This window comes from Convolutriloba macropyga, chromosome 13 (genome assembly GCF_964194025.1).
Source record: "Convolutriloba macropyga chromosome 13, txConMacr16.3, whole genome shotgun sequence".
NCBI lineage: Eukaryota > Metazoa > Xenacoelomorpha > Acoela > Convolutidae > Convolutriloba > Convolutriloba macropyga.
The window spans coordinates 20,462,011-20,479,901 of record NC_134480.1 but is presented as its reverse complement, the minus strand read 5'-3'; the positions used below and the strand labels follow the sequence as shown (position 1 = coordinate 20,479,901).

General features: G+C 34.4%; 1 protein-coding gene across 1 annotated transcript in view; it reads right to left on the bottom strand.

Annotated features, from left to right (window-relative positions):
- Positions 1-17,891, bottom strand: part of LOC142351652 (uncharacterized) — a 110,988-nt gene that overhangs the window by 34,346 nt on the left and 58,751 nt on the right. The window contains exon 3 of the mRNA XM_075403792.1: positions 1,618-1,776. Within this exon, the coding sequence (XP_075259907.1) occupies positions 1,618-1,776 (159 nt within the window). The remainder of the gene's footprint in view (positions 1-1,617; positions 1,777-17,891) is intronic.

The window sequence follows — 17,891 nt, the reverse complement described above, 5'->3', positions numbered from 1 at the left end:
GAATTTTAATTATAGTTATTTTTGATTGGGCCGAGAAGTTGTTCAAATCGAACCAAACTTGGTATGAAGTATTCCCTGTGTAGTTAAAATTTTTTGCATCAAGAGTTTTTGCTATTGCTTGCCGAGATAAAAAGTTGTTTTTTTCATACGGAAATTTGCGAGTTTCGCGATTATCGAATTTTAAATATAGTTATTTTTGATTGGGCCAAGAATTTGTTCAAATCGAATCAAACTTGGTATGGAGTATCCCCTGTGTGATTAGAATGTACAGCATCAAGAATTTTTTCTATTGCTTGCCTAGAAAAAATGTTTTTTTTCATACGGAAATTTGCAAATTTCGCGATTATCGAATTTTAACTATAGTTGTTCTTGATTGGGCCAAGAAGTTGTTCAAATCAAACCAAACTTGGTATGGAGTATCCCCAGGGTTTGTAGAATCTATGAAAAAAATTTCTGTTATAGCTTGCCTCTGGATAAATATTTTTTTTGAACGTAAAATTGCGATTATTTCGAATAAGTAATTTTTTTAAAATAAAGGTCTTTTTCATCGTGTCAAGGAGTTGTTCAAATCGAACCAAACTCGGTATGGACTATCCCTAGGGTATTTAGAATCTAAGAAAAAAGTATTTCTGGCATAGCTTGCTTACTTAGAAAGTTACTTCTTTGTTTATATTATTTTATTTAATATATTTTGTAATTTATTATGTTTTTGTTTTTGTTTCCGACAGTTCTTAGCTATTTTATTGTTTGCTTTTATTTTGTTTTGGAGATAGAGTTTGGGCCTGGTTTTTTGGCCAGTGCTTTGCTCAAAAATCTCCTATAGTTGAATGTTCATAACTCTGCCGTTGCCGGTCCCCAGCTCGGTTGAGATAAGGAGGAGGGAAAAACACCCAAATCATAATGAAAAAATCTCAAGAGTTGATTTTTTAAATCAAATTGAGATATTTCCGACACTACTGTAGCTAAATATATTTATTGACTCATTTAGTGCATTTGATCAGACTACCGCGTGCTTTCGAGACGGTTTACGGTCCGAGGATTTTACCGAAAAATAACGGGGAAAAGAGTGTAAAGAGTGTAAAAAAATATTTTTACACCGTTAGTGCTACCCTTAATAAGGCTTGAAAAAGTGTAATGCAAGAGTGTAATTATAAGATAAAGAGTGGAAGAGTGTAGTAAAGAGATTTAATGGTGTAAAATAAGGGTGCAAAAATAAGTTAAAGGTGTAATTAAAAAGAGTGTAACCGTAAGAAATTACACCGTTATTCCACCGTTAAATCTTTTTTACACTCTTAAATTACACTTTCTCCACCCTTATTAGGGGTAGCACTAACGGTGTAAAAATATTTTTTTACACTCTTTACACTCTTTTCCCCGTTATTTTTGGGGAAAATCCTCGGCCCGGGTAGTTTTTAGGTAAGCTTGTCAGGTGATTTGATTTTGTCTAAGTTGCGCAGCCTAAGTGTGCACTTTTTTTTCTATTAACATTACTCCACAGAGACAGACCTGATTTGGATGATCCAGTTTGACCGAGGGTGTACGTAAGTTCTGTTTGTCTAAACTGGACAATCTAGGTGTGCACAATTTTTGATTAAAAAGATGTGAAAATCATTATACCTTTCTGTTTGTACAGGACACCAAGGAAAACCGCAATCACGCGATCTAATGCCACTAGCACCGCAATCAACTCTGTCTGCAAAATGAGCAGAAAAGTGACAACTGCATTCACTTTGCAAAAGACATCCGATAGAATACGCTGAATGCATATGTCTGGATCTAAAACCAAAAGTGTTTTCAAAGGTTTGTTAAAGAAATGGGTGAGAATGGTGAACATATGCAGGGTGAAGAAAAGTAGAAGAGTTGAATTCAGCCGTATGACCTATTGTTTTTGCACCCCAGTCTTTTCACCCAGATTATTTTACTGCATTGAACTCATATTCCTACATCACTTCGCCCCCAATAATTGACCCTCTGATCTGTCTATGTAGTTATGGGGTGTAATTAAGGCTAGCAATTTGCACGCCTGGGGAAAGCGTTTTTAGGGAAAATTGTTTGAAGGTATGCTCAAAATAAATATTCTGACGGACGGACGCCCCTATATATCATTTCTCAATTAAGTGTCAAATTTCGATTCTGATTCATGGGTGCGTATACTGGGTAAGATCAGAGTTTTCAAACGGCAACAACTTTTTCAACTCACTCTGATATACGATTTTTTTTCTGCTGCTCTCACTTTTCCACACTCAAATTTTCACAGTGTGGATTGGCTCTGCTCTATTACAAAACATTCATATATGCATATATGCAAAATAGGCCGATACCGCTGAATAAAAACGTAAGTAGTAGTGGAAATGCCGGTATTTTAACGGGGGGAACCTGTCTCCCCCGTTACAATACCAGCATGGCCTTTTTTAGGTATCCTTTTCGAAAACTTGTAAAATTTTGCGAAAATTTTGTTTTTCGTGGTTGGCAAAGACTTGTAATTTTTTGTGAATTTGGTGTTGTGAGAGTGGTGGAACTTTTTGGAAAATTTTTGGAAAAATTTGGTGTGGTGAATGAGTGAAACTTGTAAAACTTTGGAATACTGAGGTAAGGGAAGAAAAAGATAGTTTAAATTTGATAAATTTTCGTTCCCCTGTAAGAAAATTAATAGTTTTGCGAGTCTGAGACCGCACAAGTGGTATTAATTTTATGGGTTTTATTGCCCATATGTTTGAATTAACAAGCTACTGCGAAGTATTGAAATTGGAAGTTTGTTGAATTTCAAGCCTGGAGAGAAGTTTCAAGTACAGTTTCGAACTGAACATAGCGCATGAGAATGAATGGCGGCCAAAATATCGTGAAAACTGACTGGAAAATTGAAGAAATTGGATTTAAAATTTGTCTGAAAATCTGCTAAAAAAGTGATTTTATCGCTTTCTTACAGTGTCGGGACATGTTTGATATGGGAGTCAATTGAGTTTTGGTAAAATTACGGGTTGAAAATAGTTTGAGTGGAGCGCTTAAGGTGTATTTTTGAATCAATTTTGCGTCAAAAACAGACAAAATTTTGAAAAAAAAGTGCAAAAATTGCTGTTTTTTGGTTTTAAATGTTAAAAAAAATTGTTTTTCACCGCTGATGAGCATTTTTATATAATTTAAAAACTGTTAAAACATGATACGAGAAAAACTGTCCTGGAATCGGGTTTATATTTAGTGATAACTTGTAACTACATTATTTGTAATTTTTGATGAAAAAGGCCAAAAATGTGCAGGAATTGTTAATTTTTGAGGTAAGAATGTAGAATATAATGTTCTATGCTAGTTATAAGGGAGTGGACAACAAAGTTTTAAAATATCAAAGTTTGCTCGAACAATTAATAATCAGTTATTGGGTGTTGTTTGCATGTTACTTTTTTGTTATTTTTTGACAAAAAAGTGAAAAAATTGATGTTTCTTGGCCGAAGAATGTAGAATAGAGTAATGTTTCTTAGTTGAAATGCAATTTGTGATGAAACTTTGTCATCTTAACACCTTCGCGAAACAAATAATAGTGATTAACTGGGTGCTGAACATTTGTTTTTTTTTGTTAATTTTTATGTTATTAGTTAGAACTATCACTATTTTGCGAACCAAATGTTCTAAAAGAACAGTGGGCTAAAATAGCTGACGTCCAATTGTACAGTATTCAGTGTACAAAGTCATTTCAATTATTTGTGCCAAAATTGTGGATTGAAAAGTGTGAGAGATTAAGAACAAAAAGGGGCATGATTTGGACAATTTTGCCGGCGATTAACACATTTTTGTATCTATGAAGACTTCATTGAAATGTTAATGTATGAGTTCACTACATGGTAGACATTACTTGGGTGTGGCAACCATAAAATTAGGTTGAGTTTGAGTTTGAGTTCTATTTTTCTCATATCTGTGCAATCAACCATGTAAAGCCAAAGTGAGGAAAATTGGTCTTAAATGGTTTAATTGGTGTTGCATTTTCTTTACGATTCAATTAAAATCAAGCCGCATTTCTTAAATTCCTCTTACAGCGTGTTAATTCCACTAAACGTGTATTTCATGTCCACAACGGAAACAAAGTTATGACTGAAAATTTTTTCTTTCACGATAATAGTGACTTTTACCACAAAATTTTGTGCTCTAGCAAACCAATTGTTGTTGATTCAGTGAAAACATACGAAATCACGGGAACATATATTACTCTACGACTCTTTAAAAAGATTCCGAGGACTTTCGTTTTAACCAGAGAATAACTCTCTCAGCTGCTGAATTCGATCTTCTCGGCCAGAAACTAAAAATGATTCAAGATCTATCGTCTCGAGGAATTGCAAAGAAAAATAAACGAAGGCAACGATCTGTTCGTGAAAGTGATCTCGAAGAAAGATCTCAGTGCATAGGTGGCAGAGCAAGAAAATTACGACAAAAAATAACAAATAAAGCAAATGAAAGTGACAAAGAAAAATAATTAGTAAAATGGTGGAGGCAATGGTTGAGCGCACACCGGAATATTTTCGCCAGTTTGCCGAACAATATCGTTACTTCGTATGTTGAAGTGAGCCTATATTTGACCATACAGTAACAAAGACATTTGCCCACAGCTTGCATATGAATGACGACTTTTGTAAAGTACCTGGATCTCATTATCATGTTATTGCTTCCAATGATCAACTTCCTGATTTTTTCAAGTCTACAGCATCCAAACTATTCATTATACCTTGTCTCTTCACTTGTTTCAAACTACTTATTGAAATCAATTTAACAAAGTTTTTGTGGAGAAATAATGCACAAAATTAACGAAGCGGTGATCTACAACGAACAACACCAAATGCACTTTTCAAACTCTAAGAGAAAACTACCTAACGTTGATTGTGTTTTTACTAATAGTGTTAAAACTGAAACTGACTTTTTGCCTAATTGTATGATTGATAGCTGCTATAGTATTTATAATGGTGATCTTTACGGTGAGCTTTCCAAAATACTTGATATATTAAATAGTTGCAATGGTTGTTTGAATGTTGACAATAGTTTGATTTTTATAAATTTTGATATGGAATCGAAATCTTCTTATTAATAATTGTGTTAATTGTTGTTTTAGAGGAAAGAATTGAGCAAAAAAACGTTAATTAAAATGTTTTTTAAAGTGCGCAATTTAAATGCAAGAAAATCCTTAGAGTTTTGAGTTTTGATTTTGAACTGGCTCAGGTTTGAGAACTTGAGTTACTTCATTGTAAAACTGTACCAGACGGGAATACATTATTTGGTAGTTTTGTATCGTGATTCCAAGCGGTTCAGCCAAATAAACTTTGTTTTCGTGAAACGAAATAACCATCCAATGTCTTCCTTCATATTGCGCTGGTGAGGCATTACCTATTATTAATCCTCCTCTTGTTAGCTTTGGGAAACTGATCGCAGCAAAAACTCCATAAAAATAATATTTCAAATGAATACATTTTCCCAACAAATAGCGTATTTCATCACTATCCATCGTTGGGGTAGGTGATAATTGAGTTTTTTGTCACCTTTCGTTCCGAATTAAAAAAAAAGGTTGAGCTTCTTTCGCCCAGAAATAAAATCTCTACGTTGGCTGCCAATGCTCCGTCAAATGTAAGTTGAACTGAAATTGAGCAATTTGTAAGTTCTGGATGAATAAAATCATGAGAAGCCTCCTGTGTTGAAATTAAGTCAAAAGCCATAATAAAATGGTTGGAATAATTGTCCAAAGTCAGGCCATGCCCACCTTTGTCAAGAAAATCCAGGGCTTCCAGAGTATTCAAGTAAATGCGGTGGTTAAAAGTTGTTGAGACCGGAGTTCCAACAATAGTTTGACCTTTTTTACTAGCAACAATTTGAACAATTTGGCTCAAATTGAATTTCTGGTAGTGAAAAGGATTAGTGCGATTAGTTCCGAGGTATGCTTGATTTGTTGCCATCGCAATTATTATACGTCGTACAGGTTCTTTCGAGAAAATGTCCTCATGGCTCGAGCTTCCTAATCCAGTTGTAGCTAGAAAAGGTTGAGGCAATACTTCTGTTTAGCAATATACGGCAGGTGGTTTTAGTAGAGTTTTCTCAATAGCCGTCAAAACTTGATCCGCTATTGTCATTTTTCTAACGTAGAGATTAGCTTCAATCATTCTAACTTTGTTGTGTTTGTTTGAATCTGAAATTATAGCAAAATCCTTTGTAGACCTTCTAAATGAAATTTGCAGAGTAACACCACTAATTAAGTGTTTATCACAAGTTAAAATATCACTCGCCGGCTTTCCAAAAAAATAGCTTTCCTGGGAATTAGCGACAAGAGCTTTTCTGGCCGCTAATTCGTCCGCACGACCGTCAGTGCCATCAATTTTAGCTGGCTCATCCTCGTAATAATATCCCTGACAGGCTAGCCATGTGTTTTTTTGCAGTTTTTCCTGAAGAAAATTCCGTTTCAATGAATGCTTTGTGCGCATAGTTTCAGTTTGTCTTGGAAATTTTAACACATTCTGAAAATAAAGAATGTAATGCATTGTTGCTAAAGTATGGCGCGTCTGTATTTGTAGCATCAGTTTCTGCCCTTAAATCGCTGTCATTGTTTCGGGAGATCTTGCATTCAATTTCAAGGAAAAGATTTTGTAAATCTTTGAAATTGTTCCTATCGCCCAAAACTTCAAACTCAAGCATTGGACCGTCCGTGGAGTAGGCAGGTCCAACTTCTTGAGTAAAAGCATTATCAAATTAATAAGCAGAGGCTGTTTTTCAAACAAATCAAGTCAGGCGTGTGTTGCCTCTGCGGGCAAAAAATTAGTAATACTTTTGAACTTTAGAAAAGAAATTTGATCGACTTCTCGTCGAAGTCTTCTTCTTACGAATTTCATGTTTTGGCTTTTCACGGTTAGTTTTTAATTTACGCATTCTTCCTGTTTTTGATCCGCGCACTTGTTTTCTTACAGTTTTTTGCACAGTCAATTTTATTGCTTGTTTTGGAGACTTTTTCTTTGTAACAACCTCTACCAGCTCAGGGGCTGCTTGAACAATTAATTCACGTCCAGTTTTTTTGGCTGCAGGCCAGAGAAACTTTCTTGCAATCGGTAATGCGGCTGTGCCAATACCTGCTGCTAAAGTGTCCTGAAAATTATGATGATACCGATTGCTGTTGATAGTAGGTTTCCATTTGTTCGATTTTTTTAAAAATTAAAGTCAAAATAACTTTTCTTGTTCCAGCGAAAGGAAGTAACTGTCCAGTTTCTGTCCGCAATTGAATTTCAATTGACTGAAAATTTTTTGATAATAAATTTTGTATTCCAAGTCGCTGAAAACAATTCTGTGTGTTGGCTCAATTTCGCAGGGGCTACCGTTTTTCAGGCGTTTTTTTGAATCACCTACGTATTGATACTCAATTATGCTAACGTAAACAAAAATCAGTTGCTTCCCTGCAGACAAATTAAAAGGATAATCACCAGCAAAACTTTTTTCTTCGTCATCTGCCATGGTCAGATTTTCAAAAGTTTCCAACATCTTGTATCCAATATGATAACCAGACCCATCAAGAATACCGTTGAAACCTAGAATGCTTTGAATTTCGTTATCCGAAAAAGTAATTCTTTCGTTTTTTACCAAAAAAGAGGAATAAACTTTCGTTGATTTTGTTTAATTGATAGTCAAAGTGAGGCAATTCAGTTGCTTTTTTATGGATCTCAAAAGATGGTCACGGTTTTCATAGGAACCAGTTCCAATAATAGCTCGTTCTCCTCCGTATGGTCTGGAGACAGCATCAAATGGAAAACTTTTCTCATAAAACTTAAGACCTTCAGAAGAAAATATCTTCAGATCACTTTCATTCACTTGATTTTTTTTGCCGGGAAGATAATTTCAATTAGTGCAACTCGCCAATATCCCTCCAAATTAATTTCTTCATTGCAATAAGTTTTGAATGAGGACAAGGTGTTTCGAGGGAAAATATTTGTCGAGGCTGATGAAACTAATTGAACCGTGAATTAATTCATGTTTTGTTAATTCACTACTGTTGTCTCTAACTTTGACCAACTCTAATTCATAAATTTTTGCCTTGACTGGTTCTTGGTCAATGATGATGCGTCAATGAGACTAAAAGTAGGAGAATTTGTTGTAGGTATATCGTAAATCTCAAAAACATGGTTGGTAAATGTTTGCTTGTAACCTTTTCTAAAAGGAAGGTCCGCTTTTGATATTCGCACAAAGTCCCCAATGTAAAATTTTGGTCGACGAACTAGTTTTGCTGACGTATTAAAAATTAATGATATCAAGTAAGGAAAGTCACTCTTTGTCACTTTATTGGGCGCCAATTTCGTTACTCTGTTGACTCTAGAGTTAATGGTTTGTACAAAGCTCTGCAATTGATTAATATAGGAGTATGTCCGTTTGTCCTCTAAATACTAGTATATCAAATTCTTGGGCGATCGTATATTTCTTTCTGCAAATGCTGATTTCTTTTCGCTGAAAGTTTCTTAATTTTTAATATCCATTTTCTGACAGAGAGTGCTGAAGGAGCCCTTAAATTCTGTACCAGCATATAACCACAATTTTTTAGGTTGATTGTTCTTTATCATTTTCATAAAGGCATCTGCTGTTGTTGTGGCGAACTTTGATTTTAAGGGTTCAACGCGTAGATAACGTGAGAGACAGTCCACCGCAACCAACAAATATTTTACATCATTGTTCTCTTTTGCTAATTTATCCACATAAGCCAAGTCTAGCGACCAAATCTCGTTTATGTCGTAAGCAATAACTTTCAGTGTTGGAAATCTTTTTCTATATTTTTATGCTTTGTGTGAGTATTTTTGTCCTCTAGGAACAATTTCATTTTACTTGGTTACAAATATGTGAATTTTTGTAGATTTTTTATGCTTCCGTATGCTGCGGGACCTTTCGTGTATTTTAACTCAAGCAATTATTTCTCATTCGTTGAAAGACTCCCAGTCCTTCTCCTCCTGTTCAGTTCTGTCTTCCTTTGAGGCTTCGAAACCACTTCCGGCGTCTGAGGACTCCTCTGAGAGTAATTGATTGGTTTCTTTGTGCTTGCTTCTTTTTGGTGCAAAATTTTCTTTTTCTTTTTTGTTGGTAACTCTATGAGTTCTTTTCCGGATCGCAATTTTAGCATTACTGTTGATCACCAAGTCTTCTTTGTCATGTTTAAGGCCTCTAGAATTTTGAAATAATCTGGATTACTTAGTTTTTGAGTTGGTTGCTGCAATCCATAGAGAAAAATAGGGAAATTTATTCCTGTCGCGGTTCGGTCAACAATGAAATTTTCATTTTCGCCTATAACAACTTTTTTGATTCTTTAATGAGGTTAACTATATTTCCGTCCTGGTAAATCTCGGTGGCGCTAGCATGTTGAGATTTTGAAGAACTTTGTCCGCTTGTAATTTTGACAACCCAGTAGCATTAGTTGTTTCCCTTGTATCCAAAATTTCTTGGTTCTCTTTGTCAGTGTTTTCATTTGGTTGCATACGGTTCGTAAACGAAAATTGACCACCTCTATGCTGAATTCTTGGAACATTTAGACTTTGTGAGGAATATGGTTGCTCCTTCATAAACTACTTTGGGAATCAAAACAAACTCTTCAGCAGTTGACATTGCTTAACTCAAATGGATGAAACAAATTTTAATATTGAGTTGATTCAGTTCAAAACCGGTTTTTGTTGGTAAAAGTGCTCGTCGTTTATCCGTTGATGAATTTTTCTTGAGAACACCTTCAAATATGAGTCTAAAATTTTCTAAGTCTCTTACATTCACTCTAACATGGCCCAGTAAAACATTGTGAAGACATTCACACAAAACCAGTATAACATCACTATCACAACTACGCAGATATTTCCTTAACTGTTTCGTCTGCAAATGTACCATTTGCTTAAGTATAGATAATTTTTTTTGTCTTTCATTGTTTAGAGGAGATGTTTCTGCTTTATCAGATGGAAGATAGAAAACTGTAGGACCTGGCACAGTAATATTTGAACAGTATCGTAAACAATCAGAAGTTTTTGGACCAAGATCGATAAGCAAATGCCCAAACGGGTCTTTCGTTGCCAGTTGATAGCAGTGTTTTAAAAATTTAACAAGGTTTAGCTCTTTGCCTAAAATTTCGACTGGCTGAATATTGCGAGCTCATTTGAATAAAATGACGTGTGTTGTCTTCAAGTCTATTGTACGAGACCCCTTGCTCTGTTGATAAAGGTTGTGCTATATATAAATAACATTATTGTTTTTGTAACGCCCTGCAGTAGCCAATTTAGCAAATTCTTTTCATTGTAAATTTCTTCACACGAGTCGCCTATTATCAGGAGTTTGCAAGGCTACTAAAAATTCTAAATTGGCGTGCTTTTTAAACGTAACACCAAGTGTTTTCTCCATTTTGATGTATATTTGGTGCATATCTCTGTATAAAAAAATAATGTTGTTAAATTTTGGTAAAATGTGTTTCCAATCAACATTTTGAAAATTGACTCTATTTTGCCACAACCTGAAGGCCCTACAACGGCCATGAAGACCCTATCTTGCGTAGATATAATTTTTTTCATAGTCTTGGATTTGGTGAAATTTAACCAACTAAACTAGACAATATTGATATCGAAACTGAAGTTTCTTCAGAATTTGGTTTCAAAATAGTTAATTTAACAATACAAAGTGATATCAGCAGTACAATAACAATTATTTGAACGAAAACTACAACTCCTGACCGTGTCAGCGTTGTTTGATTGCACAATTTCCATGAAGATTTGCTGCTACTTTCTTTTTCAAAAAAACTTTCTTCTACAACAGCGTCAACTTGATCAACTGTTACTCCCTCCATCTCCAGACAAAAAAAAGTGTTATGAAAAAAAAAAATCACGCTACATAAAACAATTATTAGTAATTGAACTCAGTTAGAAAGTCTTTCATATGAACCATAAAGCACTTTGAAAGTCTCTCAGTTTTGTTATAATGAACAATTTTGTGTAATCTCTCTTCCTTCACCAAGTGTTGAATCTCTATTGGCAGTGAAGGTCGTTCTTGTCAATTTCTTCACCAACCGGGCGCTTCGACATCAGTAAGAGTCTCGGAGGACAGACTCTGGGTTGAGTTCTTGACATTCTTGACATTCTGCTTTCTCCACTGAAGAAAAGGTTCAGCATAGTATACTAAACGAGTGAATGAGCGCATTTTGTCCTCAGTCAGCAACAACTTGACTTTTCTCTGTAAAAAATGGTTTTCGGTTTTTATGGTTTCGTCTTTGGAAATTGAAAAACTCAGATTCCCGTCCCCGTAATGGAGGCGCAAATTTTTGAGCTCGGTGACAAGGGTGCTTCCACTTTCGTCAATTCCTCTCTCATTTGTTATCAATTTGATATAGAAAATGGCTTTTTCTTTTGTGAAAATGTTTGTTGAAAAAGTGTTTGCCCGTTGAAAGATTTTTACAGTTTTGTTTAAATTAGTTCACTGATATCGAAGGACACGCGAGTGAATTCAGATCAATGATAGAGCTCTCAAGCAAATCTGCCACAAATATTACTTTTTCCTCTCCCTTAGCGTAGAATATTGTACCCGGATTCCTCAAAAGAACGCTTTGAATTTTTTGTGTATGATAAATATAAGGATAGTTTCTTGTGTCCCACTCAATGCCGTGCAAATTTCTAGTCAACCAACTGAAAGATTGCTTTTGTTGAGTTGTTAACTCACTATAACTTGTTGAAGGTAAAAACGACACGCAGTCAAAATAGTCCTTGGTGCAAACACCAAATTCTTTAACAAAAAATTTTTATTTTCTGTGGTGAAACCCTTCAACGTCTAACACAACCGTTTTGCTGCTCAACATTCCAATAAATGAAAAATTGACGGATAAAGAACCTTTATATATAAGCAAAACAATATTCCCGACAAATGTCCCTTAAAACATTTGCCGCTTTTCCACGGGAGCATATAAGAGTAACCAGGACCTTGTTTATATATTTCGTATATGAAACCACCTGTCGTGTAAAATAGATTGCAAACGTAAAACTTTTGAGATTTTCAAGTATTTATCTACTGACGAATTATCTATGCCGATAATACCAACGTAGGGTCTCAATTTTAGTGCTACATTAAAATCAAACCCTTCAATTTCACTAAAATATTCACTTGTAGCCAGAAAATAATTTAACCTAACGCTGTTGTTTGGGTATATTGATGAAACCGATAAGTAATTTTCGTGAATTTTGTTCAAACAATTTTTGCATTGAATTGGCTTTTCAAGACGCATACCTTCTTTTCGCTAGCCTGGCTGCGCATTAAAATGATTCAAATATAAAAAAATGGATTACTGGTCCCTGCGTCGGAAAACGATTTATTAACAACAGACAAAAAAAATTTATTTGATTCATTAAACACATACTTAACCTTGATCATACAAAAAGCAAATTCCTTTGAAACTATTTCAAGATAAGGAAGCAATAAAAGAATGTTCTTTGCATATGCTGGTATTAGTTTGTATGTATCCTCATAAATAGTTTATACAATACACTAGTAACCACACATAGAACACACACAAATTCATACACACAAAACGTATACAAAAAATGTTAACAATACGTTGTACTGTTGATTACCATTGATAAGAAAGTGTTAAATACGTTCGAGTGCTATGCAGACACGAAAGGTAGCGTAAAAGCAGTGAGGTCAAGTTTTGTTCCAAAATTCAACAAACCCACGAGTGTAACAAAACACTATTGCGAGAACACATGTTAAGTCCCAGACATTAACAAACCTTAAAGCCTTATATATCTTTTGATCTACATGGCATTCCTCAAATCAACACTGTTTGGTATTTTAACAACATACTGCTTTCATTAATTGATCTAGATAAGAAAGTAATAAAATTGGGTGTGTACAGCTAGCACGGAAACATTGGAAACGACAAAACGATTAGTATACTAAGGTTCAATTAAAATACGAGGATTTGAAAGTAATGAACTTGTATGTAATAGCTACTTGATTAAACTTTTACAACAAAAACGGAAGGAATTGATTGAACACGCCTTAGTTTAGAATTATTACTGAACTCTTCAGTTCCTAATTTTCGCTTCATTTTTCATTTGCTCAACTCCAAATTTGATTTAGCAGAATTGTTCCTGGATTTCGACTACAGATTCCTATTGTTTAATTCGATTACCAAAATTCTGCTATAATCAAGGAAATAATTGTAATGTCTCCTCTAGCCATCTTTCTAAAGGCGGAATCGACGCCTGACAGCCGAACAATTGCTTATGAGACTTACAAAAAACAGACTGTTATCATTGTACAGCAGGACTATCAGTTAGATGAGTGGGTTACAGTAAATCACATGGCTGTGTCTATTGTGATTTTTGATTTTATTCAGTCATTTCATTTTGAGAAAGGCCTTATGAAAGGAGCTCAATACTTGCTGGATTTTGTAACTTCTTAAGTCAGAGGGTTTGTATTTGACGATGGAGTAAGAAAAATTTTTTACGATTATGACGTGAAAAAAATCCCACTGTATGCAAATCATGAGAGCTACTGGAGAGATCTTGAACTGGTTGAAAGCATTTGGAAAATGAAACCAGATATTGAGAGCCCAGAAAGTTTTAGCGAATCACCAACACCTGCCATGGTTCATGATACAATTGTCTGTACACCTGAAAACAAATCTGAAAACAAACCAGATGATGTTTCCAGCAGTGGAAGCATTGCGTGAGCAAGTGCTTTGCACCAAAGAAACGAAAAATTGATCTCAATTATGAAAACTAAATAAGTAGAAGGTAGAATGTAGGACAAAAGGAGTTTTTGCTATAACTTGTCTAGTAAAAAGTTAAGTATTTCATAGGGATTTCAAACGCAATTTTTGAGTGTCGTTAAAAAGGAATTTTGAAAATAGGTCTGTTTGATTGGGTCAAGGATATCTCCAAACCAAAACAAACTCAGAATGGAGTATCATTAGTGTAATTAGATTATAGCTTGCCTAGCAAAAAACTTGGGTTTTCATACGGAAATTTGCGAATTTGGCGACTAGCGAATTTTCACTATAGGTATTTTTGATTGGGCCAAAACGTTGTTCAAATTGAACCAAACTCGGAATAGAGTATCCCCTGTGTAAGTAGAGTGTAGGACAAAAGGAAATTTTGCTATAGCTTGCCCAGTAAAAAAGTTGTTATTTCATACGGAAATTTTTGAATTTGCGAATAAAGAATTTTAAAAAAGGTCTTTTTCGTCGCGCCAGGGAGTTGTTCAAATCAAACCAAACTTGGTATTGAGTGTCCCCTGTGTAGGTAAAAGGTAAAAAAAAATTTTGCTATAGCTTGTGTGGGAAAAAAGTTAGTATTTCATACGGAAATTTGCGAATTTTGCGAATAACGAATTTGAAAAAATGGTCTTTTTTGTGAGGTCAAGGAGTTGTCCAAATCAAACCAAACTCGGCATGGAGTATCACCAGTGTAATAAAAGTGTAAAACCAAAAGAATTTTTGGTATAACTTGGCTAGCAAAAAAGTAGGATTTTCATACGGAATTTTGCGAATTTTGCGATTAGCGAATTTTAAATATAGTTATTTTTGATTGGGTCAAAAAGCTGTTCAGATTAAACCAAACTCTGAAAAGAGTATCTCCTGTGTAAGTAGAGTGTAGGACGGAAAGAAATTTTGCTATAGCTTGCCTAGTAAAAAAAGTTGTTATTTCATACGGAACTTTTTGAATTTCGCGAATGATGAACTTTAAAAAAGGTCTTTTTCATCGCGTCAAGGAGTTGTTCAAATCAAACCAATTTTGGTTTGGAGTGTCCCCTGTGTAGGTAGAGTGTAGGAGAAATTAATTTTTTCTATATCTTGAGTAGGAAAAAAAGATAGTATTGAATACGGAAATTTGCGAATTTTGCGAATAACAAATTTGAAAAAAAGGTCTTTTTTGTAGGGCCTAGGAGTTGTCCAAAACAAACCAAACTCGGCATGGAGTATCACCAGTGTAATAAGAGTGTAAAACAAAAAGAATTTTTGGTATAACTTGGCTAGCAAAAAAATTGGGTTTTCATACGGAATTTTGCGAATTTCACGATTAGCGAATTTTAACTACAGTTATTTTTGATTGGATCAAAAAATGTTCAAATTAAACCAAACTCCAAATAGAGTAACCCTTGTGTAAGTAGAGTGTAGGACCAAAAGAAATTTTGCTATAGGTTGCCTAGTAAAAAAGTTGTTATTTCATACGGAAATTTTTGAATTTGCGAATAAAGAATTTTAAAAAAAGGTCTTTTTCGTCGCGTCAGGGAGTTGTTCAAATCAAACCAAACTTGGTATTGAGTGTCCCCTGTGTAGGTAAAGTGTAAAAAAAACTTTGCTATAGCTTGTGTGGGAAAAAGGTTAGTATTTCATACGGAAATTTGCGAATTTTGCGAATAACGAATTTGAAAAAATGGTCTTTTTTGTGAGGTCAAGGAGTTGTCCAAATCAAACCAAACTCGGCATGGTGTATCACCAATGTAATAAAAGTGTAAAACAAAAAGAATTTTTGGTATAACTTGGCTAGCAAAAAAGTTGGATTTTCATACGGAATTTTGCGAATTTTGCGATTAGCGAATTTTAACTATAGTTATTTTTGATTGGGTCAAAAAGCTGTTCAGATTAAACCAAACTCTGAAAAGAGTATCTCCTGTGTAAGTAGAGTGTAGGACGGAAAGAAATTTTGCTATAGCTTGCCTAGTAAAAAAGTTGTTATTTCATACGGAACTTTTTGAATTTCGCGAATGATGAAATTTAAAAAAGGTCTTTTTCATCGCGTCAAGGAGTTGTACAAATCAAACCAATTTTGGTTTGGAGTGTCCCCTGTGTAGGTAGAGTGTAGGAGAAATTAATTTTTGCTATATCTTGAGTTGGAAAAAAGATAGTATTTAATACGGAAATTTGCGAATTTTGCGAATAACGAATTTGAAAAAAAAGTCTTTTTTGTAGGGCCAAGGAGTTGTCCAAAACAAACCAAACTCGGCATGGAGTATCACCAGTGTAATAAGAGTGTAAAACAAAAAGAATTTTTGGTATAACTTGGCTAGCAAAAAAGTTGGGTTTTCATACGGAATTTTGCGAATTTTACGATTAGCGAATTTTAACTACAGTTATTTTTGATTGGATCAAAAAATGTTCAAATTAAACCAAACTCTAAATAGAGTAACCCTTGTGTAAGTAGAGTGTAGGACTAAAAGAAATTTTGCTATAGGTTGCCTAGTAAAAAAAGTTGTTATTTCATACGGAAATTTTTGAATTTGCGAATAAAAAATTTTAAAAAAAAGTCTTTTTCATCTTGTCAGGGAGTTGTTCAAATCAAACTAAACTTGGTATTGAGTGTCCCCTGTGTAGGTAAAGTGTAAAAAAAATTTTGCTATAGCTTGTGTGGGAAAAAAGTTAGTATTTCATACGGAAATTTGCGAATTTTGCGAATAACGAATTTGAAAAAATGGTCTTTTTTGTGAGGTCAAGGAGTTGTCCAAATCAAACCAAACTCGGCATGGTGTATCACCAATGTAATAAAAGTGTAAAACAAAAAGAATTTTTGGTATAACTTGGCTAGCAAAAAGTTGGATTTTCATACGGAATTTTGCGAAATTTGCGATTAGCGAATTTTAACTGTAGTTATTTTTGATTGGGTCAAAAAGTTGTTCAGATTAAACCAAACTCTGAATAGAGTATCTCCTGTGTACGTAGAGTGTAGGACGGAAAGAAATTTTGCTCTAGCTTGCCTAGTAAAAAAGTTGCTATTTCATACGGAACTTTCTGAATTTCGCGAATGATGAACTTTAAAAAAGGTCTTTTTCATCGCGGCAAGGAGTTGTTCAAATCAAACCAAACTTGGTTTGGAGTGTCCCCTGTGTAAGTAGAGTGTAGGAGAAATTAATTTTTGCTTTATCTTGAGTAGGAAAAAAGATAGTATTGAATACGGAAATTTGCGAATTTTGCGAATATCGAATTTGAAAAATAGGTCCTTTTTTATCGGGTCAAGGAGTTGTCCAAATCAAACCAAAGTCGGCATGGAGTATCACCAGTGTAATAAGAGTGTAAAACAAAAAGAATTTTTGGTATAACTTGGCTAGCAAAAAAGTTGGGTTTTCATACGGAATTTTGCGAATTTTACGATTAGCGAATTTTAACTACAGTTATTTTTGATTGGATCAAAAAATGTTCAAATTAAACCAAACTCTAAATAGAGTAACCCTTGTGTAAGTAGAGTGTAGGACTAAAAGAAATTTTGCTATAGGTTGCCTAGTAAAAAAAGTTGTTATTTCATACGGAAATTTTTGAATTTGCGAATAAAGAATTTTAAAAAAAAGTCTTTTTCATCTTGTCAGGGAGTTGTTCAAATCAAACTAAACTTGGTATTGAGTGTCCCCTGTGTAGGTAAAGTGTAGAAAAAATTTTGCTATAGCTTGTGTGGGAAAAAAGTTAGTATTTCATACGGAAATTTGCGAATTTTGCGAATAACGAATTTGAAAAAATGGTCTTTTTTGTGAGGTCAAGGAGTTGTCCAAATCAAACCAAACTCGGCATGGTGTATCACCAATGTAATAAAAGTGTAAAACAAAAAGAATTTTTGGTATAACTTGGCTAGCAAAAAGTTGGATTTTCATACGGAATTTTGCGAAATTTGCGATTAGCGAATTTTAACTGTAGTTATTTTTGATTGGGTCAAAAAGTTGTTCAGATTAAACCAAACTCTGAATAGAGTATCTCCTGTGTACGTAGAGTGTAGGACGGAAAGAAATTTTGCTCTAGCTTGCCTAGTAAAAAAGTTGCTATTTCATACGGAACTTTCTGAATTTCGCGAATGATGAACTTTAAAAAAGGTCTTTTTCATCGCGGCAAGGAGTTGTTCAAATCAAACCAAACTTGGTTTGGAGTGTCCCCTGTGTAAGTAGAGTGTAGGAGAAAT